Source organism: Eubalaena glacialis, chromosome 15, assembly GCF_028564815.1.
Source record: "Eubalaena glacialis isolate mEubGla1 chromosome 15, mEubGla1.1.hap2.+ XY, whole genome shotgun sequence".
Taxonomy (NCBI): domain Eukaryota; kingdom Metazoa; phylum Chordata; class Mammalia; order Artiodactyla; family Balaenidae; genus Eubalaena; species Eubalaena glacialis.
The window spans coordinates 36,045,236-36,070,657 of record NC_083730.1 but is presented as its reverse complement, the minus strand read 5'-3'; the positions used below and the strand labels follow the sequence as shown (position 1 = coordinate 36,070,657).

General features: G+C 37.2%; 1 protein-coding gene across 1 annotated transcript in view; it reads left to right on the top strand.

Moving 5' to 3' along the window:
- The first annotated feature begins 14,019 nt into the window (after positions 1–14,019).
- Positions 14,020–25,422, top strand: part of PIK3C3 (phosphatidylinositol 3-kinase catalytic subunit type 3) — a 160,264-nt gene continuing 148,861 nt past the window's right edge. The window contains exons 1-3 of the mRNA XM_061169001.1: positions 14,020–14,183; positions 17,207–17,395; positions 22,612–22,755. Of these exons, the coding sequence (XP_061024984.1) occupies positions 14,116–14,183; positions 17,207–17,395; positions 22,612–22,755 (401 nt within the window). The 5' untranslated portion in view covers positions 14,020–14,115. The remainder of the gene's footprint in view (positions 14,184–17,206; positions 17,396–22,611; positions 22,756–25,422) is intronic.

Here is a 25,422-nt window from a genome sequence, read left to right as displayed (position 1 = left end):
TTGATTTCTTTTAAAATCAGAAGGAAAACCTGAACATAATCCAAGTTGGATTATATTCATCTTTTATTAACATAGTTATAAAATATACATTTTAGTATTTTTTATGAAGGAAGGGGCTAATATGCTTAGGGCCCAGCAAAGTAAATAATGTGACCCTGTTGTAAACCCCTAGCTCTTTCCAAGTTCCTGCCATGAGGGTCTATCACATCTACTCCCCTACTTGTCCATCTAAGGGCCAAAGTTCTGCTCTTATTTATTGAGCACATGAGCTCCCATCCACTGCACTCCTCTCCATCCAGACTCTAACATCCAAGATTGGCCCCACTGAATACTGAGTCATTAATGCAAGAAGCCACGCTTCTAGGTCAGCCTCCCCACTAGACTGAAGAAGGTATGTGTTTTTGGGTGGGTGCAGTGGTGAAGAGGAAGGAAAGAGTCAGGGCTAAGGACTGGAAAATTGTCTTTCCTATTCGGTCCAGATGATCTCAGACTTCGGGGAAGGATTGAATCTGCTAGTAGGGGGCCTTGGCAGTCCTGATGAGAAGAGCTAGGAATGGCAGAGGGAGGATTAGAAATAGTACAACCATTTGGGGTTCTTCACCAATATTCTCTCCCTTTCTGTAGCCTCAGCTACTCTCATTTACTGGGCTGGGCTGGGTAAGCCAAGCAAGGGATGCCAGGAGGGTGTGCTCATGACCAGTGCTTCTAAGGTCCTCTTTGTGCTCCAGCCCTGGATCAGCAGACCACATGCCTATGCCTCTGAGTGCCCCATGTCCCAAAAGCCGTGATGTGAGTTTTCAAGGTGCTTCAACGCATCCTGTAGGGAAAGCAAATGCTCATCACAATAGAGGGGGAAAAAAACTGAATCCTTATTTCCCCTGAAGCTTCCTAAGTTCTTGAAGTGCAAAGTAGAGAGAAAAGCTCAATGTGTGTGCAGAGGGCTCTTCAGGCTGTAAAAGCCAGCCTGAGAGTGGCAGGCAGCCCTCATTAGGCAGGCGTGGGAGAAAGCCTCTTCTTCAAAAGGCAGGAGGCTAGATAGCAGCTGATGGGGCAGATGTGTTTGTTTTAGCATGGGCTTGGTCCTGGGACTGCTCTGTGGGGAAGGACGATTTCCTGGGGTCAGAGAATAACCTTGCCCCAGGCAGCTCTCTCTCCTTCCCTTTTTCTCTCTTGGTTGAAATACAGATTTACATCAGGAGGAAGCCCAGCTTCATAATGATGGAGACTACCTCCTTGCAGATATAATCTCTGATTGAGGGGTTGTAGGGAGGGAAGGAAGAAGACAAAAGAGAGTTTATGAATTCACTCTAAGATTCAAATCACATCAGGGGCCCTGCCAGTCTCCTTAGGCATAAAATCGGGCAAGGCAGAGAGCAGCAGAGTGTGTGTTGATGTTTTGCTTGCTCCCCCTTTTCTATAAATCTCTATTTACTCACTTAACAACCTACTGAACTTTCAGAATGGAGCCTTACTACCCCTTCTTACCTAAGGCAAAACAGAAATAAAGATTCTTGCTTTTTTTTCTTTTAATCACCACTATTCTCTGGGGACACGAGCAAAACTGAACTTATTGGTTCACTTTTAAAGAAACTTTTATCTAAGTTGCTTCTAGTGGGATGTTCTGACGTTACTTAGTTTACTATTTGTCTCAGTATTTAAAATATTAATGTATTAATTACAAATGGAAATTTGCAAATGCTTACTGTCACTCACCTAGAAACAAATACTCAAAAGACAATCAATTTAATATCAATACTTCTTTTTTTTTTTTTTGAGTGCCAAGATTTGTCTGGCACTGTTCTGGGACCTTTGGTGAATATAAGAAAATAAAGGTTATAATCCACCTGATCAATGTGGGATGAAAAAGCAAACTGTGAAACAATAGCAAAGAAAGCAGCACCCTAAATTTAAAAAGTACTAACAGGCATAGCAACGCACACTACGTATTCTAGGTATTCCACACATGTATTGAATAAATAAGGCTTATATTTTCTGTACAGTAATACTGACCTGTAAATACATTACGCCAGTTCATAATGCTGGTTACCTCACCCATATAACATGAAAATCATCTGGTTCAAATGAAATAAAAAAGGGTAAGGTCTTTTTCCTTTTGCTCTGAGATTTGTGATGCTAAGAGGAAAAAAAATCAACAAATCATAGAAAGATTCTAAGTAATGCAGAACTACTTAACTCAGTGTAAAAAACTTGCATGTTAAAGGGGTGCCTTCTGTAGAAAGGGGAATCCATAGGTTCTGTGCATTGCACTGGAAAACACTTTCAGTAATCCTAAAGTCAGCTGGGAGCACAAATACTAAAATGTATATCATCAAATGTTCATCTCATACTAAATAACTTCTTTTTTTGTGCTCTTTTATTTTATTAGTTGTCTATTTTATATATATTAATGTATATATGTTAATCCCAATCCCCCAATTCATCCCACCACCGTCCCCCCGCACTGCTCACCACTTTCTTCCCTTGGTGTCCATACGTTTGTTCTCTACATCTGTGTCTCTACTAAATAACTTCTTGCAACAAGTACCTTTAAAGACAAAATAGCATGTTGTATAATTTTGCTTTCAGAATTTTTCTTTCTCTTTCTTCACATAATTTTGAATTCGTTTCATTGTACATATATAAAATTTAATTTAATTACAAATACTTAAATATAATAAGAATTTTAAAATTTTTATCAGAGGATTGTAGTGCAGAGAGAAATCAGCCATTTTACAGTGTCCCAAATGTGATAGATGCAAAAACTATGGATGAGACTCCAGGTATGGAATGGGAAGAGAGAAGCCAAATAGAGTTGACATGGGAACTAAGGTTGAAGAGGAAACAATAATTTCACTGAACTTCCAAGTTGTCTATTAAATTCTAGATTTCATTCCAATTTCAGGGCTATTAGGAAGCACTTAGAATCTGGGAAGGAAATTACTTTTATTCAGACTACTACTATGGGGAGAACATCGCAGATCCGAAGATCAGAGTTTCTCATCAGGATGGTTTCATCTTAGACTTTTGTTGGGAGAAGTAGAAAAATTATAGGTATGGTGATCTTACAGTTCGGATTGCTTTTGTAATCAGGGGGATTTTCAGTCAGTCACCTGAATAGGAAATAATTTTTCTCTGTGTCTAGCTAATTCGGAGAACATAAACAGTTCAGTTAATCATTTATGAGACAAAGAATAGACGTATAGAGGGACTGTGTCTGGTCTTGTCATAAAGAAAAAGTTGTTTATTAGTAAGTTTTATCTAAGTCACAGAGAGAAGTGTGGGTCTTTGTATTGTAGTAAGTCATTTCCCTGGGTCACAGAGAGTAGAGGTTTTCTTAACCATCCCTGTTTTCCAGGAACACAGGGCTCAAGATAAAGTTCAAAACTGTCATTCTCAATCTGGTTATTAACTAGAACTAAACTGTCTTGCCTCTTGAGAGTTTACCTACTAGGCAACCTGACTTATTCATGCAGTTGTTCATTTATTGAATGCATCATCCACTGAGGGATTCATGTTCCTGTAAAAGGTAATTTTCAGAAAGAGGTAAAATGTTGACTCTCATACAGATATAAAAATAGACACGTTAACAATTTTATTCTACTCATTAACTAAGGAAGGAACCAGGAAGACATCCTAACCAGTTCAAAAGAGAATTCAAAGATGACTCCTGATATTTTTAGATCAAAAATATTGACATGAATATGCAAATTAAGGCAAAACTGGTTTTTCCAAAGGTGGTGGAGGGAAATTAATTTGGATTTGTCTGTAGGAATTATTTTGCATTGCTATTAGTTGCTTATAATCTACAAAGTGGTAAACTATCTCAAGTACTATGAAATACTAGAATCATATAACCTGGAGGAATGTCAGCAGAAAATGCATAATTCTTTGTTGAAGCACAGTTTTTGCTACATTACCATTACAGTGAAGCCTTAACCTTTTAGTGTTCTTTACCAGGTCCTGGCTCTTCCTACCTCTCGCCCACTTTCATTGCCTTTGCTTGTTGTTATTGGTTGAATTGTGTTCCCTCAAATTCTTACGTTTAAGTGCTAACGCCCAGTAAATTCAAATTTGGAAATAGGGTCATTACAGATATAATTAGTTACAAAGAGATCACACTAAAGTAGGATGGGTCCTAATTCAATAAAACTGGTGTCCTTATTAAAATAAAAAAGGAAATTTTGGACACAGACATACACACAGGGAGAATATCGTGTGAAGATGAAGGCAGAGTTCAGGGTGATGCTTCCCTAAACTGAGGGACAGAGAAGATTGCCAGCAAACCACCAGAAGTAGGGAAGAGATGAGAAACAGATTCTCCCCCACAGACCCCAGAAGGAACCAACCCTGCCAACAAGTTGACCTTGGACTTCTAGCTTTCAGAACTACAAGACAAAAAAATGTCTGTTTTTTATAGCACCCAGTTTATGACACTTTGTTACAGCAAACCTTGCAAACTAATATATTCCCTTCCTACTCTGTTCTGTGCTTATTGCAAGTCATCCTTTTTTGAGAAAACCCAGGCTGTTTCCTCTGCACAGAACACTTTTCTTCCTTCCTTCCTATCTATGTTTCTCCCCAGTCACCTGGTCAACATTTACTCATCCTTCAGATCTCTGCTTCATCCTTTCTTCCTCTGCAAAATCTTCTTTGTCCCATCAGCCCCCCACAAATGTAAAGAAGCACTATATCGCCTTTCATACTTACCATAAACAATGAGTCAATTCTGGTTATTTGTGGTACTTATATTCTATAAAGTAGTCACAACCAATGAATTAGTGAATATGAACCATTGTTCCTAGGGGAAATACAGGGTTAGGCTCCTGTGAGCCTCTAGTCACATTTTCATCAATCAATACATAATCTTGTTTTATATGTGTTTCTGTTTAAAGACACCTTATTTAATATATATTATTGATTCACTAATATTGAAGTCATGACCAATAGCACTGTAACTCATACCTGAATGGAACTTTAAATATTTTCTCCATGAGACACATCACAACCTATCTACACTTAGGAACATATGACAGCACTTCAGCACTACATTTGGGGGCCATTTTAAACAGTGAAGTCACCAGTACAAAACACAAACATGAAAAACAATGTGACACTACATAGACTGCAAAAAGAACACTTTACAGTATGCGAGCTGAGGGCAGAGCATTGCTTTGTTTGACCTCACATGGGAACGTGCGCTCTGGATGACTCAAGATTTTTCCCACTCTTCATATGTTTGCAAACAACCACAGAAGTGCTGTGAGTATTAATTTGGGGGTTACAGATAAATTTTAGTGGGTAGGTAAATTCATAAGTATAGACTCTGTGAATAATGAGGATTAACTATACTTGTTCAGTTTTCTGCCTTCCCTATGAGACTGTACCTTGGAGAGAGCAGAGGTAATACCTACCTATGTCTACTTTATCTCCAGTGCTATCCCTGGTCCATGGCAGATGCTCAGTAAATATTTGCTGAAGGAATGAGTGAATGACAGATGCAATAATAAATCTGCATGCTATTGTGCTATGGAATATACAAAGATAAGTTAATTTAGGCTCTTGGTTACTTCTACAAGATAATAAATGCGCATGCATATGCATGTCAATGAGTGTAGAGGTTTCAAAGGTATCTAAGAGTTTGGAAAATTTGTGCCTGAAGATTAAGGAGAGCTAAATAGAATGAAGCTGTTTCTTGAAGTAAGTGGGACAATGATGTGTCAACAAAAAAATCAGTCGATCTAAGAAATAAATGGAAAATTTTATTTGAGCCAAATTGAAGTTTACAACCTGGGAGCAGCCTCTCAGAAAGCTCCAAGACCTGTTCCACCCATTAGAAGTCACAGTTCCACCCATTAGAAAGCACAGTTATATAAGTGTTTTGAAACAGAGTTCATTAAATGACGTATCACTGACAGTTTACACAATCCAGATCTGCAAGTACAAAGTGGTGAGTCATCATGACTCCTTACAAGATCAAGAAGGAAGGTTATCTTTTAAGGAGCGGTCTTCTTTGTGCTAGGAGAATGTCAGTCTTTATGGTTAAGGAGGTATTTCTGCTGATAGGAGAGGTTTAGGCAATGCAGATACACAGCACGTGGTAGAGGGAGAAGGGGAGCTAAAGGACAGAGAAATTTTTTTATGTTTAATTTTTCCTTGTCTTGCCATAAAATATGAATATTATTTCACAGAGGGAAGAGGTGACTTTTTAGGGAGAAGACAGCATAAGCAACAAATATGTGGGGAAATACAGGTTGCAAGAAGACTGCAGTTGGCTGGAGCCTAAGCGGAGAGTCTGTCTTGAGAAGCAGTAGAAAACAACACGCCAGAAGGAGGCTGAAGGAAGAATCTGGTAGATAAAGCAGTCCCTGGCAAGAGGCCTGATTTTTATTCCATCAGATGTGATGAGGCTTTAAGGGTTTTGAGCAGGGGAGCGACGAACTTGTAATATATATTTAATGTATGCATGATAGAAAAAAATAGAATGGACCCTTATCCTGACTTATTAGAAACTCTATTAGAAAATTTTGCTCTTTTTAAGAAGATCCTCATAGCACAGAGGTGGCCTTTAAGAAATGCAAAGAGATATGGGAAAGGAATGGCACAGGGGAGAAGCAGAGAGAAGCCAAAGCAGATCACAGCTTCCTAGGAAGCGCAACCATAAATTTAATTTGATGCCTGTTAGCATCAGAGGTCCATCTCCTTTATAAAGTCTTATGGAACAGTGTACTCAAGTTCCAACTTTATAATTATCAGTATGACCTTGGCAATTTTCTTTATCTCTGCAGGACTCAATTTCTGTGTTTCTAAATGAACAGCAATGGATGGTGCAGATTAGTACTGCTCAAGACAGACTTAGCCTCAATCATTAGAAATGAAACCTCTCAGGCCCCACCACCCTAACCTACTGAAACAGAATCTTCATTTGGTGAATCATATGCACACTGGTCTAGAGAAGCTCTTCATTCTCTTCTGAGAACAAATACAGTCAAATCTCATTATTCACAAATTCTGTATTTGCAAATTCACCGGCTCACTAACATTTATTTGTATTTCCAAAATCAATACTTGCAGCCATTCATGGACATGCATGGAGCAGTGAAAAATTTGAGTCGCCCAACATACATGCCTCCAGTTGAGATCAAACAAAGAAACACTCTGCCTTCTTGTTTCAGCTCTCAAACTGTAAAGTGTCCTTTTGCTATTTAGTGCCATGTTGTGGGTTTTTGTTTGTTGTTTTTGGTTTCTGTGCTTTTTATTAGTGATTTCACTGTTTAAAATGGCCCCCAAGTGTAGTGCTGAAGTGCTGTCTAGTGTTCCTACGTGCAAGAAGAATGTGATGTGCCTCATGGAGAAAATACATGTATTAGGTAAGTTTCACTGGGGCATGAGTTATAGTGCTCTTGGCCATGAGTTCAATGTTAATAAATGAACAATGTATATTAAATAAGGTGTCTTTAAAAGAAACATAGATAAAACAACATTACATATTTCTATGTTTGATAAAAATGTGATCAGAGGCTTGCAGGAACATAATCCTTTAATTTCACTATGAGCAATGTTTCAATATTCACTAATTCTGTGCACTGTGATTTTATAGATCATAACTACCATTAGCAACAAGAATCAATTCTACTACTGGGTGAAGATAAAGACAAAATCTGAATATAGAATAAGAGAAAGGATATTATTCAGAATTGATATGTTCAGACAAACATTGAGAGACACGTAGAAAATAATTTCAAAAAACAACTAAAACTTAGCTCCAATTTTAAATAGTCCATGAAGTCCTGGAAAGCCTCCCTTTCCTCTTAACGCCTGTAAAGAGCCCTGGTATGGAATAGCATTTCTGTGTTGTTTTGTCTGTGTTGGTTTGCTTCTGAGTATAATCTGAAACTGGCTCCGTACACAGAGGGCAAGGAGAGACCAAAGAAAGAGGCAGCTCTTGGTAGGTGGTGCTCCCAGGAGTGGATCTGGTCTACCCACCAGCATCTTAAGAATTTATAGAGAGGCCTTGATGGGGTTCAGTCACATACACCATCCAATGTGGTCTCAACAACACATTGCTCTCTCAGTGCTGTATCCTTGAACCTGGCTCTCACTGTGGGAACAGTGGGCAGAGCACACATTCCAAGGGTGGGGGGAGGGACGAAGAGCCTCCGATCGCCCAGGTCCAGCTCCAGGATTGACCAGTGGTCAAGTCCTCTCCTGACTTCCTCCAACAGTCTTTTTTAAAATTTATTTATTTATTTTTGGTTGCATTGGGTCTTCGTTGCCGCACACAGGCTTTCTTTAGTTGCGGCGAGCGGGGCCTACTCTTCGTTGCAGTGAGCGGGCTTCTCATTGAGGTGGCTTCTCTCGTTGTGGAGCATGGGCTCTAGGCGCGTGGGCTTCAGTAGTTGCAGCACGTGGGCTCAGTAGTTGTGGCTCACGGACTCTAGAGCGCAGTCTTAGTAGTTGTGGTGCACAGGCTTAGTTGCTCCGCGGCATGTGGGATCTTCCCAGACCAGGGATCAAACCCGTGTCCCCTGCATTGGCAGGTGGATTCTCAACCACTGCGCCACCAGGGAAGCCCCCTCCAACAGTCTTTAAGACAGAAAGAGAGACAAAGTTTCACCTTTGCCCTATAGGCAGACTAATTTTCTCTGAGAAGATGAAAGTCCAAGTGTTTTAGTTCCCACATTTTCTCATTTAGTCTTTCTCTGCCTATTCCCTCATCAAATCCAAACTCCAGCCTAAGCATTCCTCTCTGAAAAGAGTGTTAACTTTCATAACTCTCACACTAATGCACAGCTCAAATCCAAGCTGACTTTCAAGCAAGCAATTCTCCTTCTTTTCCTTCCTCTTTTTCATTCCAAGGTTTCTTTTAGTGTTTACATAAGATTTTTGTTTTGTTTTTCACTAAAAGATAAATTCTTACAACACAGTGAAGTCTTTCCTCCTTTTTAGGGTCTCTGCCACTCTTTCCCTGTGCATTTATAGAATCTGGGTAGGTGGCAAAGTGACTTAGAATGACTCCAGGGATCTTGAGGAATTACTTGTGTCACTAATTACTGTCTATGGACTCAGGCTCTGATTGCTCCTCTTCCTTTTGTCTCAGAGAAGCAAGTCTGAATGTTGGGTCAACAACTTTTCTGTGATTAAATATTCATGCACAAACACAAATGCAAACAAGCAAGGCAATAAGAAGTGCCAAAAATAACAGCAGCATCTCTGTCCTTTGGAGCATGTAGAAGCACAAGGAAAGAATGAACACAGACCAGAATTGCAGATCAAACATAATGTGGGCTGAGGTTGCACTCATTGTAATGGGTTTTCTAACAACAGTGGGTGCTTGGAAATGTCTGAAGTCATTATCATCCCACAATATTTATAGAACAAATCAAATAAAGCTCTTTGTCACCTATGATATTAGAGGACAGGTTGCATGTGACATAGGATACATACACAGAGGGATGCCAGGGGTGGCACCACATGCAGATGAGGTACACTATCCTCTAGTGAGATTGGAGAGACCAATGTCTAATACAATGCTTGCTGTAGCTCTTGGCACATTTTAAGCAGTCAGTAAAAATTTGTTAAATAAATGAATGACCTGCAAAGGCGCTGAGTGGACCAAAATCTCCTCCCTCCATGGAGTTAATCTTTAACGAGTCAAGGTGTTTACCTGAGAGTATAATCTATAGAGAGGCGGAAGGATCAATGGCAGTGCTAACACCAAGGATGCTATAGAGACTGCCATTAATATTTTTTCTGTTGCAGAAAGTAAGTTTAGGAATTATTCTGGAATATTCCTTCATAGTTTGGTAAAAATATCATGTGTTTTGAAGTCAGACACATCTGGCTCTGCCATCTATTAGCTATAAATCATACATAAATCACCCAACCTATATTAGAATTACTTTTCTGTAAAATAGGGTAACAGCACCTACTTCACTATTTTGTTGAAATAATTAAATAAAGTAATATATGAACTGGCCTAACGTGGTGACAGAGAGTAGTTTTTCAAATGCTAGAGTCTTTCCCACTTTTCTTATTCAATATCTGCTCTGTGCCAGGAACTAAAGTAGAATACAGTGGTAAATAAAATTCACACAAATCCTTCCCTTGCAGAGCTTGTAGTCGAGTGGGACAGCATCGACTAAATAATTATGATAGAAACTCTTGAAGATACTATGGAAGAATAATACAGGAGGAATAGATTTTCAAGTGAGGTGACTTAAACTAGTGTTGGGGAGGAAGGTGAGGTCAGAAGAGGCTTCTCTGAAGCAGCGATCTCAGGCTTGCAATACACAAATCTAATAGTTTTTTAGCAAGGGTAGGGGAGGAAGATGGAGACTCTCTCAGGGTCTAGTACGTTTTGTAAAAGCCCAGAGTTTATGGGGCTTAGAGTTTTAAAAATCTTTAAAAATCTTGAATCAAGAGAATATAAATAACACCAGATATTTCTTACAGCTTTACAGTTCTCCTTTCCAAGGTCCGAGTACTAGAGATCACTCCTCTTATTGAGTGACGGGGGTGAGGAGGCACAAAGAGCTCAACCCACAACCATGTTCCTTGGGTAGGACCTGATCATGCTTTCTGGGAGAGATATGATCCGATTCCTCTTTTATAGCTGAGATTCTTGACAGTGATGTCATTCAACTATCAGGATTTTTTTCTCACTTGTGACACTGAGAGAAGAGCTTCTTTTATTACAGAGTAGAAGGAGCTCACACACAAAATATACTTTTATTATTTTTCAGAAAATGCATTCTTTTGATCCTTTCCCTTTTGTAGCTGACAGAAATTACCTTTTTGAATGGAGCCACCCAGGCTTTGTGGGTTCCTACTCCAAGATCACTAAGAGACATTCTCAAGCTCATCTTTTCAACACTGTCACTTGACAAACGGCCATAAGTCTTGGCTTATTATGTAGGATTTTTCAAGTTTCCTGACAATGCTGTCTGTTCTATCATATGATTAGGTTCTAAAACCCCTGGAGTTGCTAGAAAACTTGTAAAGGCAATTTTTTTCATTGGAGAAAAAGCAGTTACGAGATTATTTTAATCTCACAATATCATAGTCATTTTATCTTGATGGAAGGCCAATAATAGATAGTTGCTTTTCTAAGCTATGAGTCAATTTTTTATTACAAGCTAAAGAGAATAAATTGGGTGCAGAACTGACAAAAACAAACCTAATTATCACGACATGAATCCTGGGCAACTAGAAGGAACAGACCATTATCAACAAGTTTCTCAACCAACATCAAAATCTGTATTTTGAATAATTAAACATGAAATTGAAAAAAGATGACAAAGGAAACACAGAATAAAAACTGCAACTACAAAGGTGAATTATATATGAGACAAAATAGTCAACGAAGTAGCCTACCACATAAAGAAAACACCTATGCAAAAAGTTATTTTCCTACAGACAGTCAGTGGTCTGTGGAGCTGTGGGTTCTTGCAATGCAAATTGTGTTCTATAATTATAAGTGTCTGTTATATTTATGAGTTCACATGGGAAAGATTACATGGGAAAGAAAATATCATTTCTTTCCTTTCAGAATAAGATGCCTAAGGCTTCCATTTCCCATGGTCTTGCTAATAGGAGTCTGATACTCAGGTCTGCTAACCACATCTTCCTGATCCATGGTTGGTCCAGGAAAGGCACTGCCAGTTTTGGTTTCTGTGACTTTTAAAATGCTTCTGCGACCTGCCACAATCCTCCTCACTGGCACATTAGTTTTCCTTGTTGCATTAATGTCTTTGACAGTTACAGTCCAGTCTTCTAAGATTCCCCCATAATACTTTTTTTTTTAAATTTATTAATTAATTTATTTTTTTGGCTGTGTTGGGTCTTCGTTTCTGTGCGAGGGCTTTCTCTAGTTGCGGTGAGCGGGGGCCACTCTTCATCGCGGTGCACGGGCCTCTCACTGTCGCGGCCTCTCTTGTTGCGGAGCACAGGCTCCAGATGCGCAGGCTCAGTAGTTGTGGCTCACGGGCTCAGGTGCTCCGTGGCATGTGGGATCTTCCCAGACCAGGGCTCGAACCCGTGTGCCCTGCATTGGCAGGCAGATTCTCAACCACTGCGCCACCAGGGAAACCCCAATACATTCTTAATGTTGTTTTTTTCTTGATGATTACCTTTAAAAAGTTAATATAAGTCTATCCTGGATCCTATGAATGAATACCTTAGAACTAAGTATTGATATTTCATTTTTATACCTTTATCTGTGTTCTGTCTGTGACTGTGTTGGGACTTTAACTGTTATGAGCTAATGAGAAAAGGACAGAGATAGACCTAAGACAAAAAATGCTTTGGGGGCCAAGTAAAGGCCAAATACCATCATGGTACTTATACTAATGAAGAGTTCATAGTAATTTGAATAGAAAATGAGGCAAGAAAATTAAAGTCCCATGTGGTATACAGCAGTATAGATGTCTTGAATTTCAAAGAACCAGTCCTGTAAGAGTAGTCAATGCCATATTCATGTTGTAGGCAATTGAGTTTCAGCAAAAAGGCTATGTATTGTATTAAGCTTGTTAATTTGAAGTTTTTATATTTAATTTGTAAATTTGATTTTTAAATAATTTATAAGAAATATATACATGTGTACTTATATGAAGTTTACTCAGGATTATACATTAAATAACATTACAATAAAAGTAATTTAACTCAGCACTGGGATCAGAAAATTTAGTTCTTTACAAATTGTCAATATTTTATTCAAGTTTGAGAAACCTGTTTCACATCAGACCTGACATCCACTGCTGGAATTATCCCATAGACATGGCACTTGTAACTATTTGTTTTACTGTTGGGAGCTCTGATGATTAGAAAGTTCAAGTTTCTTTGTTTGCTGAAATTACATTTCCTATAAGTTCCAACCATTGGTAATAATTATACTTAGGAACAAATCAAGTTGGCTGTCTTTTTGTTGGAACTGTAAGTAATAGGAGAATAACTATCATGCTTTTCCCTAGTGTTGCTTCCACAAATATTTTTGAAAATTTACTTGGGACAAAACAGTGTGCATTAGCCGTTGTTTTTGGATTTCTAGGTTAAACAGCTACACTCCTTTCAATCTTTCCTTGAAAGCTTTTTCTTCTCCCCTAATTATAGTAATTTATATATACTCTACCAATGTCCCTCTTACAACGTGGCACCTAAAAATAAACACATAGAAAACAGAGAATTTTATTCAATATCACCAATAATAATGAATAGGAATTATTAAACTCAACAATGTATTAGGCACCAAGGGGGCACACTATTCTTGCCAAGAGTTTAGGATCTAGTTGGAAATGCAGATTACAATTTCACATACAATTAAATATAAAAATAAACATTGTAGGAGTTTAGAGGTCAGAAATCTGAGTCCTAGAGTTGTTACTGGATGTTTCTAGGTTCTAACAAGGGTTAGGTCTTCAAAGGTACATTGGGCCTGAATACACCCTGTGTAAACAAGCACCCAAGTACTTTGATTAAAGTAGCCTATATATTTGTAGCACGAAACTGGAACCCAGGTTTCCTTGTTCTCTGTGTAGTCTTTCCTCCACTCTTTATAACGGAAAGAGGAAATCTTTGCTTGAGATAGAAAATACATGATTAAATCTATACGTTTTGGAAGGGACCCTGAAATTTAAACTTGGTAAAACTCTAATTCCTGTGATTGTTCCCTGGTTAACCAACCTCCAGCCAGTGAAAGTTGTGACAATTCTTTTTGAACTTCATTTCCTTTTGGACTGATTTTAGAAATAGCTCAGGCTCAAAAGACAGCTTCTTATTTTCTTTAAAAAAACAACAAACAACGAAAAACAAACAAGAAACAAACCACCGCTAACACAGGAAGAACACAGGAAGTCTGGAATGTAACCAAATAGGCTGCGTTTCCGGAATTCTATTTACACTCAAGCAAGATGGTGGGCTCCCTTTGCACATGCGCAGAAGAACGCTCGGAGGGGAGGGGAGTTCCGCCGCGTGGGGTCGCACTCCCGGCAGGGATTGGCGGAGCAAGGGCTGAGAGGCGGAACTGGAAGAGCGTGTGTTGTGCGGCTCTGCAAGTTCAGTGCCCGAGTCTTCCCAGCTCCCCGTTTTCAGCGTTAGGTGTTGCTCTTGCCCGGGGGTGCCATGGGGGAAGCGGAGAAGTTTCACTACATCTACAGTTGTGACCTGGACATCAACGTGCAGCTTAAAATGTAAGAGAATCTGGGGACCGGGACTGGGATTGCTGAGCTTCAGGGGCGGGGAGGCAGGGGCCTATGGGTTGGGGAGAGAAGATGCTTATTAGCTTGATGGTCGGCCTGCGGACGGCCCGGAAGGCTGAAGCCAGGGAAACGGAGGTGAACGGGAGTTTGGAGAGGGGCCGTGTGCGAGGACTGAGGACGTGGTCTCAGTGAGAAGGACAGCGGTAGGAATAAGTTCGTAAGTCCCACAGGGTTTATTTTGAAGAAAGCGTTTTGCTGTTCACTGCAACCTTTTGTGGGATTATTACCGTCTCATCTTACAGATAAAGAAATCAAGTCTTGGTTAAATCGTCGTCCTGCCGTTAATAATTGGAAGATCTTACTTTAAAACGGGGCTGGAAGGTGGAATGGAGACTGAAGAAATTATGAAGAGGTAGATACAGGCAGATAAGGTAGCTGAGACTTAAGATGAACACATGGATGTAGTACTAAAAACACGAGAGGTGATAGAGGATTAGGTTGAATCTTACGACAGTCTGGAATTGCTTAGCCAGGGAAGTTGGGAGTCAGTCAAAGATGAGGAGGGCTCCAGGTGTAAAGGGACCAGAATATATAAGAAGAGAGCCTTGCAGGAAAATCTTGGGGTATCACAGTTGAAGTAAAGGTCCAGGGCATGACATCTTGAGATGAGAATAATGGAACTGAGATGGGGAACAGGTAGCACCAAGTTGGAAATTATGTCCATTGGCAGTCTCATAGATGTATTTTCATATGTGAAAACTATCATAAATTATCACAGATTATTAATCCCAACATCATTCATCGTATGTTTTAGTCAGTATTCAACAAATGTGACTCAGGCATAGGGCTACATACCTGTAGTAAATACATTTTCTGAGTCATTAGATGCTCCTTTGAATGATTGTTTCCAGAAGTTACTTACTTCAGACTCTGACAAGTCCTTTACTGTTCATTTTGTGGTGGTGGTAAGAATAATATGCCAAACTGTACCTTTGTATAATACTTTACACACCCATTTAAAGTAATTTTTACAGCATACGCCAGTAGATGTTTATACAGGACCTGTATTGCCATCATCTGGTAAAGGACTTTCCTTCAGTCTTATTCCTCTCAGTATTTCTTGGACATATGAATGTGTTTTTTGTTTTTTTTGAAACTTTTGAACATGAAAAGGAAAGAAGAAAAATTTTTTTAAAACTGGTCCATTATTAACAGACACACATTGAGTATTTTGAGGAAAAGGTAAAGCATAAATCAGAAGTTTGGCAAAATTCAGTACAAACCACCTTTTAGCGTCTGAGACTAGTTTTGGGGAGGGCAGGAAGTATCAGTTTAGAATCATATAGTCAGAGAATAGTAAATTTTAAAATTCTGTTTATTTTCCCCAGGCCTTTTCATCTGTTTCTGTGGTTTTAATAAAACTTGCACTTTGATGTCTCTTTTCTTAGTGCCATAGTTGAATATCAAACTGCCCACAAGACATGGTCACTTTGGATGTCCCAAAGCACTTTAAAAGCAACTTGTCCAAAATGGAGCACATCATTAGCGTGCCCTCTAACTCTTATCTTCTCTCACCCTATTTTGGTGATTGTTAGCATCATTCATTGATTTTGGTTAAGACAGAAAAGGAGTCATACGGATTCATGCAGACACCCCCTCTCACCTTCTCTGTTTAATCCTTTGCAAGTTGTCTTGAATCTACCTGCTCAGTATCTTTGATCCATGCCCCCTTTAAACCCCATTGCCCTAGCCTTAGTCTACCCTTTTCCTTTTAATTTTGATTGAAAGTCTCCAACTGATCTTGCTTTCAGTCACACCTCTCCATTACTTTCTTATACTCCTGCCAAGGTATCATAAACACAAATCTGATTATATTTCTCTCAATTCAAATTGTTCAGTTAACAGGTTTTTGAATGTTCATTTTGCGTGAGGCACTGTACTGAATTTGGTGGCTACTTGGCTTCATTGCCCCCCTACACTTCATTCTCATCTCTAGCTTCTTCTCCACATGAGCTTTATGCTTTAGCTATACCAACCTGTAGTTCGTCAGACACACCATCTTGCCTTTTTGCAGTTGTATATGCTGTTCTTTTATTCTGGGATGACTCTCTGCCTCTGGCTCTCATCTTTCATATATTGTTCAGGCTCATTTCAGGCATCTTTCTGGGTTACGAGTCCCTACCTCCAAGCCACGTTAGGTGCTCCTAAGACTTTCTGATATATCTTTCTGTAATGGGAAGAACATTGGCTTTGGCTTCCTCTGTCCTGGTTTTTATTCTCACCTCTGTTACTTACTTTGTGATCCTGGATAATAAGCTTGATCTCTGAGTCTCTGCTTCATGATTTATAACATGGTAATATGGTGAAAAGTAAGTAAGAAAGTCTCTATAAAATGGCTGGCACAATATATGATGTAATCTTGATTTCCAAGCAATGTTCCTACCTCTTTTATAATTTATGCATATCTTTTACTACTTAAAACACTGTATTTCTTAATTTAAAGAACTGATTAGATAATACATCTACATAGTAAAAAAAAAAAAAAAAAGCGTAAAAAAATATGCAGTTAAAAGTAAGTTTTCTCCCTAGAGCAAGGACTTAATATTTTCCTGTAACACTGTATTGTTTATCTTGTCTTTCATTTCTGGACCTCTATGCTTAGTACAGTAAATGTTGTTGAAAGACTACAGGAATAAGTGGTCAACTTGAAATTAATAAAATGAAACTAATGCTTGGAAAGCTGGTGACATCTAGAAGGTAGACACAAGAGTTGATTACAGGGTTTAAAATTAAGAAGCCTAAAATAGAGAAATATGTTGATGAAGTTAGGAATGATCTTAGGCATGTTAGTATTTTAAGAGACCTTTAGTAAATGAAAAAATGACTTTAATTTCATGTATAGGAAAATGTTCAGGTAGCATAAGGTTACTGTGACATAACCATAAACTCTTAGTATTTGTTGTGTTTGTCTTTTAAAAATGTGTGTCTAAACATTATTGCTTTTATGCTTTCAGAGGAAGTTTGGAAGGGAAGAGAGAACAAAAGAGTTATAAAGCTGTTCTAGAAGACCCAATGTTGAAGTTTTCAGGACTGTACCAAGAAACATGTTCTGACCTCTATGTTACTTGCCAAGTTTTCGCAGAAGGGAAGCCTCTTGCCTTGCCAGTGAGAACCTCCTACAAGGCATTTAGTACGAGATGGAAGTAAGTTGTTTTCTTGAATATGGTGGGTTCCAGACTATTCTCCCATTTCTTTATAGATGTTGAAAGTATTATTTGGGATTACAGAGGAATTAAAATTCTTTATTTAATACCTATAAGCAGTGATCAAATAGTTTAAAGTAGGAACCTACTCAGATAAAGTAGGTGGAAGTGAGGTGAAAGTGAATTTATTTACCTAATTGAGGTGGAAGTGAATTTATGTTTGTATTGAGTATATTGACATATTTTTATGAGAACTTGACTGATTCACAAAATGACCCAAACCAAAAACACGTCTCTAAATTTGCTCCCATTCTATGCCCTTGAACACAGAAACACTTTTGGATAGTCTGAGATGTTGTCTAAGCTGATGTTTGGAACTCAGATCTTTAGAGAGAGAGATGTTGTCATCTGTTTGGATCAGATGTTTATGTTAAATATGAAACTAACTTTTTTTTTTTTAAGTTCTTTGTTTATTAAGCATGCTGCATTAGCAAGCCATTGTTGGAATTCGAGGTAAATGTAATGAACATGAAGTTCCCGTTTTTCCAGGATAGTATTGTAGGTCCTTAATATAATCTCTTGACACTTCTTATTTGATAGATTGTGTGGTGCAGTTTTAATGTTTGATTCGTGAGTATTATTCAGTACCCTGGTAGGCTTGGTACAGGATACACAGGTTGTGTGCCTCTCAGTGAAGGAGTTTATGCCCACAGTATTCATGGAGGACAGGATGTGGCCACATGGACTCCCGGGCTGTGCTGTTGAGGATACAACCCTTTGTTTACCAAGTGTGGCCCAGCAGACTGGGAAAGGTTTTGTGGAGAGATCAGAAGCCTAAGCTCTGATGATCTGGCTACACTGAAACCAACTGTTTTAATGGTGTAATTTCTTTAGTAGTCTTTTTGTGGCTAGATATATACACACACAAGTATATGTATGTATTTGTACTTATTATTCTGGAAAATTTCAAACCTGTAAAAGTAGAGAGAATAATATAATGAACTTCCAGGGCTCCCTCACCTAGCTTCAGTAATTACTAACTCAGGCCAATCTTGTTTCAGCTATACCCAATGTTATTCTGAAGCAAATTCCAAATATTATATCACCTTAACTTAAATATTTCTTTATGTCTGTAACATAGCTACAGTATCATCATTACACCTAAAACAACCCACCAAAACTCCTATAATTGTATCAGAGGTTCCTAAACTGGAATCAGGAAATCTACAAAACCCTGAAATTGTATGCAGAATTTTTTGTGTCTTGCGCATTTTTACAGGGACAGAGCTCAAAGTTTTTATTAGACTTTTTGAGGTGGCTTGTGACCCCCCAAAAGACTTAGAACCTCAAATTTAGGTCTAGGAAGTCAACATTTATGGAGAATTCCACTTTTCTTGGGGTAAATTGTATGGTTGTTTTGTTCCATGCCTTGGCAATAAAAGGGATTAGAGCAAAAGCAAATTCCCAGTTATAGGGAGATTAACATCTTTCTCCTCTTCCTCCCATTTACCAGCTCCTCTCTGCATTGTTTATGTATTTTCAAGGATATAAAAACTTTCATATTTGCTCTCTCAAGGTTTGAGGTATTTAGTTTATATTTTTTTAAATTGTGAAACTAACTAAGTACTCTAAAATAATTAGAATGCCTTTTTTTTTAATTAAAAGGTTTAAAACAGCTGTGTAGAAGATAGATTGAGAAAATACCTTACGTTGGGTAAATATATGAGGATAGGTTTTTATTTTTTTAATTAATTAACTTACTTATTTTTGGCTGCGTTGGGTCTTCGTTGCTGTGTGCCGGCTTTCTCTAGTTGTGGTGAGCAGGGCTACTCTTCGTTGTGGTGCACGGGCTTCTCATTGCGGTGGCTTCTCTTATTGCGGAGCACGGGCTCTAGGCACGCGGGCTTCCGTAGTTGTGGCTCGCGGGCTCTAGAGCGCAGGCTTAGTAGTTGTGGTGCACAGGCTTAGTTGCTCCACGGCATGTGGGATCTCCCCGGACCAGTGCTCGAACCCATGTCCCCTGCATTAGCAGGTGGATTCTTAATCACTGCGCCACCAGGGAAGTCCCTATCTTCTTTTAAATATACTCTTTGGGCTTAAGGGAAACATTTGCAGATTTTGTACATCCTGCCCTTTAGTATTTAAGAGTTGAATTTTTTACCAATTCATCAAAACAAAAATAGCACTTCTAAAATAAATAAGGGCAAACTTTATACAGCCCTTATTTTCTATAAGCACTGACTTAAAAGAAGATTCTGTAGACTGTGAGGAAAATAAATTATACCACAAAAGGATCTCTTGCTATCTTAATTTTTGCATTTCAGAAAGTATTTTGGGGTAGTATGAGATTCCAAGTTGTCTAAATCTGATTTCTGAGTTTCTGATAGTGAGTTGTGAGAGTTCAAATAATGAGAAGCTCATCCAAAATTCATCCGAATCTCTTCTACCATATTCTATTCTATCCTGTCCTATAATAAGAGAGCCCATGGGGAGGAAACCTGTACTTCCTTTAGTTACACTTAGGGTAAAATTATCATCTTTAGGTGTGAAATACTGAAAAATTTTAAGTTATATATATGAATATTATTCTGCAGGCAAGTGGTTTACAGTTTATTTTAATTTATATTTTGTCTTGTCACGAGGATTTGAAATGGCTTTAGGCATAGACTATCTAATATAATTTTAAAATTAGAAAGTTAGGATTTAGGAGTGCATTAATCAGACTAGAGAATTAGTACACTGGTGTATGGGTGTGGGGTACATGGTGGGAAGTCATACCATCCAGAATCAGGCTTTAGGATACTGGAATATTTTGAAAGTTGCCAGGTGAGTTTAAGCCTAATTAGAGTTGGGGCATGAAGAAGGGATGATTCATGGGAAGGGAGAGAACAAAATGGTGTTCAAAATACACAGTTCTTTGATGTCTGACCAGATGTTTCCATAATTTCTAGAATATCTTGAGTAGTTTTCAAACTATTTTTTAGCGGCAGATTCATTTTCTTCAAAAGAAATCTTCTGCAGAAGCCCAGTATGTAAAACAGGTAAAGTGTTTTTGCTTTAATTTAAAGAGGTGTGGGGGTCAGGTGTTGGATGGCAAAAGGTTTGAGGCAAATGATTGCTTGCTGTTATGTATTGTCTCCTAGTCAAAGGACAGAATATAAGGGTGAGTATTTTCATAGCTCATTTTGGATATTGTTACTGACTTTTCTCTTTAACTTTAGCCTGTGTTAACTAATCTCTGTGGTTTGTTCATTGGCATAAGGTTACACTGCTTAGTATTTACCTTTTCATTCTGGCCCACCATGTGAATAGTAATTAAGTAAATTCATTTAGTTTCTTAAGCTTATCTGTAGGGGAGAAAGGCTTTTTAAAGCATGTATTTTGTTTCTTTAAGAACTTCATAGAAGAAAAAGATTTAATGACGTTTAGAGTCTCCTTTAAATTGATAGCCATCTCTAATTTTCCTGTAGGTCCTTGAATTTATATGGTGGATGTAAATGTTTTGTTCTTTAATAAGTTCGTGAAAATTCTGTTCAGTTTCTTACTGATGCAGGTGTATTTGACCTAGACTGGGATATGCCCTTTGAGAATAATTTTGAGTAAACAGAGAGAAGCAATTCTGTGTGTCTGCTGGGTATTACTTTGTGTGTTGTTTGCATAGTTTTCTTTTGGGATCTTAAAAGCCATCTGTTGTTTAAGGAAGTTGAAATGATCAGATAAATCCAGTGTTAAGTTTGAATGCAGAAGAAAATTTGCATAGGTGAATAGACAGTAAAAAAAATGGGAGAGCTGTGCTGTCATTACTGTTAGTAAGAACAAACATTCCTTAGTGAAATCATGTGTAAAAATATGCTTTGAAAGCATTAAATAAAACAATAGCTAAGCATTATTGGTATTAATGAAATAACTTGAGTGGAAGAAAAATCTCATGTAAAAAGTTGTCACATACCTGTCCAAAGCAGTCTAGTAACTTCTTCATGTTACAAAGTTAGTGGATGGTCGGTCTCCTTTGAGCTCTTTAAAATTTTGGTTTTTTTCTGCTTTATTGAGATACTGATGTATATTATAGGACCATATTATACCTGGCAGCATTTTGAGTATAATATGAGTAATTCTGATTTCTTTCTTTTTTTAATAAAAAACTGTTCTGGAGAATGCTTACAGAAAAAAAATCACAGTTTAGTTCTAAAACAACTTTGGTTCTAATAGGTTTATGTGTTTTCCCAGATTTTTATTAGCCATTATTATATTCCTTGTGTCTTAGTGATATTGTCTGTTTCTCTTTTCTTTTCTTCATTGAAGTGTAGTTGATTTACAGTATTATGTTGGTTTCAGGTATATAGCAAAGAGATTCTGTTATACATATATATGTATATATCTTTTTTCTTATTCTTTTCCATTAGATTTTATTACAAGATATTGACTATAGTTCCCTATAGTAAATATATACAGTAAATCCTTGATGTCTGAGTTTCTTGATTAAAGAATTTACCAGTGTTATTTTTCATGAGCTTTGTTTTTCAAAATATTTTTTTTCATGTGTTCTATAGGCATACCTTGGGGATATTGCAGGTTCAGGTCTAGATCACCACAATAAAGCGAGTATTGCAATAAAGTGATTTTTTTGGTTTTCCAATGCATATGAAAGTTATCTTTATACTGTAGTCTGTTAGGTGTGCAATAGCATTGTGTCTAAAAACAGTGTTCATACCTTAATTAAAAATTACTTTATTGCTAAAAGATCCTAACTATCATCTGAGCCTTCAGCGAGTCATAGTAGTAACATCAAAGATCACTTACAACAGATCACCATAAAAAAATATATTAATAATGAAAAAGTTTGAAATATTGAAAGAATTACCAAAATGTGATAGAGAGACATGAAATGAGCAAAAACTGTTGGAAAAATGGTACCCATAGACTTGTTAGGTGCGGAGTTGCCATAAACCTCAATTTGTAAAAAATGCAATATCTGCAAAGCCCAATAAAGTGAAGTGAAATAAAATACATATATGCCTGTATTTAAAATTGAAGTTACCTAGAGCAAAATTGAGGTAAGTGTCATGTTATTTTTTGTACTACTAACTTAATCTTTTGACATTTTCTCTGGACAAACCTTCTTGTATGGTTTGTTAATTTAAAAGAAAGTTATACACGTATGTTTATGTTGACTTTCTTTCCTTAGCTTTATGTTTTTGTTGACTTTATTTCCATAGCTGGAATGAATGGCTAAAACTGCCTGTGAAATACCCCGACCTGCCCAGGAATGCGCAAGTGGCCCTGACTATATGGGATGTGTATGGACCAGGAAAGGCAGTGCCTGTGGGAGGAACAACAGTTTCGCTGTTTGGAAAATACGGGTAAGCGTTTTCTTTTCCTATGGAAATGTTGTTGCTTTCTGGCCCTTTTCTTTCTTGACCTTAATAGTTTATGCCCAGTCTGGTTCTCTGTGCTAGGAAGTGAAACCTATTGGATACATATGATTCCATAGTACTTGAGGCTGAAGTTGACACATATTTCCTTCAGGAGATGCAGATAGATTAATTAAAAAACACAGTTTGTATTTCTCTACTGTTAATGATTGGTAATGAGATTTCTATTAGGAAATAGTCATTGGAAACTGGAACCTTATTTTTAGGAAAAAAAGGCTATTTGTCATATACTGTAACTGCTTTGTTATAGGGTTTTTCTGCTTTGTCATAATAGTGACAAAAAGGACAAACAGGGTTTAAAAAGTACTAAAGCACTAATTTGCTGTAATGGTAATGATTATAATAGGAAAGTTAATTTTGTTTTTAAAAATTTACAGATAATAGAAGTTTATTGTAAAAAAAAACAAAAACAAAAACATGATAGTCCTTTAGGGTGTTTTTTCTCTATCCCTTTTCTCCTGAACAGAGAGATCACTCTTCATCTTAAGAAAATTGTTGACATTCTATTCTTTCTATGTTTATTAATAGGAATTTTTCTCTAAAAAACATGGTGTTTCATCATATATTGAGTTACCTTGGTATACAGTTCATATAGGAAAGGCAGATGAATGTTTAATTCTTTTCCCTTTTAACAATTTTAAGAATGAATTGGTTGGTGCCTTGGTAACCTTGAAAGTGACGATTGATGGTTTTTTGGTTTTTTGTTCTTTAGTTTTATCATGAACTTTTAAACAGTTTTGAAATGTTTCAATCCATTGTTCTTTTTATTTATAATTCTCAAAAATTCCAATTTTTGGTCAGTAGGAGCCCCTTCAAGTTGATCCCATGTTCTTTTGACAGTATAGTACAGCAGTAGTCATTGGTAGCGTCTTTATTTTCTGGAGACAAGCTATTCCAGGCTCATTGGGAAATTTCCTGCCCCAGACCTGGACTCTCTGAAAGAAGTCCTAGTTCCTTTAGGTATCAAATGGTAGAGACCATAATCTAGGTATTATCAAACTTCTTAATTTTTGCCCATTTTAAAATTGAAAAATGTTATCTCCTAAATTAATTTTCACATCATTAAATATGAGTGAAGATGATCGTATTGTGATATTTCCCTTTACATTTGTGTTTATGTTTCTGTGAATTGCTTTTTCATATCCTTTGCCCATTTTTTAAAATTGAGGTATAATTCACATACCATAAAATTCTTTGCCTTTTTTTTTGAGTTGTCATTTTTCTTATTAATGTGTAAGGGGTCTTTGTAGATTAGTGGAATTAGCCCTTTGTGTGTTACATGTTACACATATTGTTTCTCCTGTTTGACATTTTCTTTTGAATTATCGTATATTTGTTTGTTGCTTATTTACTTGCAGCTCATGAATCTTAAATTATGATGTTGAATTTATCAGTTTTTTATAAACCAGTGGTGGTTAGGAAGGCAGGTAGAACTAGATTGTCTGGGTTTAAAACCTGGCTCTTTTGCTTATTATCTGTGCACCCTTGGGCAAGTTATTTAATCTCTTTATGCCTCAGTTTCCTTATCTGTAAAATGAGATATTAGTATTTACCTCACAGAGTAGTTTATGATGATAAATTACTAAAGACATGTAATGAGCTTAGTAAGTGCTCAGTAAATATTAGCTGTAATTATTTCTGAACTATTCTTGTTAGTTTTGAATACTATTAATTATAAAATGTTTTAATATTAGAGACGGATAATCTTCCTCATTTGTAGTCCTTTCAGAATTTCTCTGGATAGTCTCTATATTTTATCAGATAAATATTAATATTATTTCCTCAGTTAAAAATAAAAAGCTCATTGTTATTTTGTTGGGAAACTGTATTGAATTATATATGTGAATTACAGAGAGAATTGATATCCTTACAATATTGAATTTTTCTGTTCAGGATAGGATGTCTCAGAAAAGCTTCAACTTATGAATAAAATGTAGATGTAATTTCATTTAGAATAGCTTGATTGCTTAGTAATGTGTAGGTATTTTACTTTAATGTACCAATTAAAGAAATATTTATTATTGAAATCCATGCAGGAACAATAATTTAGACATAGTCTGAGACATCATGGCCTCCAGTTTTAAATATGGTTTCTGATAAAATGGCATGTTATAGTAGAATGGACATATTACAAAATCAGTATGTTTCTTTTCTGGAGTGTTTGTACCTTTTTACTTTCTCTACCAGGGTGGAATTTGCTTGCCATATAGAAAAAAATGCACAACAGTTTATTACTCTTACTGTAGTCTTAGTGGTTAAATCTTCTTGAGAAACAGCCAGATAGACCTCTTGGTTTTTCCTCCTGGCCTCTTCATTAGTGGTTTACCTTCTGAAATAACAGCGGGAGTTTCCCTCATGGAAACACCTCTTTTAACTCTCATATATCGATACATTTTCATTGACCTTAGGATGTGCTTTCAGGAGACAATCTGACTAGACTATAGGTGTGAGACAATAGAAATTTCCACAGAAGTACAGTGAAATGACCTGCCTACAGCCAAATCAATTCTCAGATTGACATTTGTGACACTGTTTTACTTGGCCTTTGGCAAGTTTTTATAAAGTACGTGAAATCAGTAGTAATCATTGTGTGTA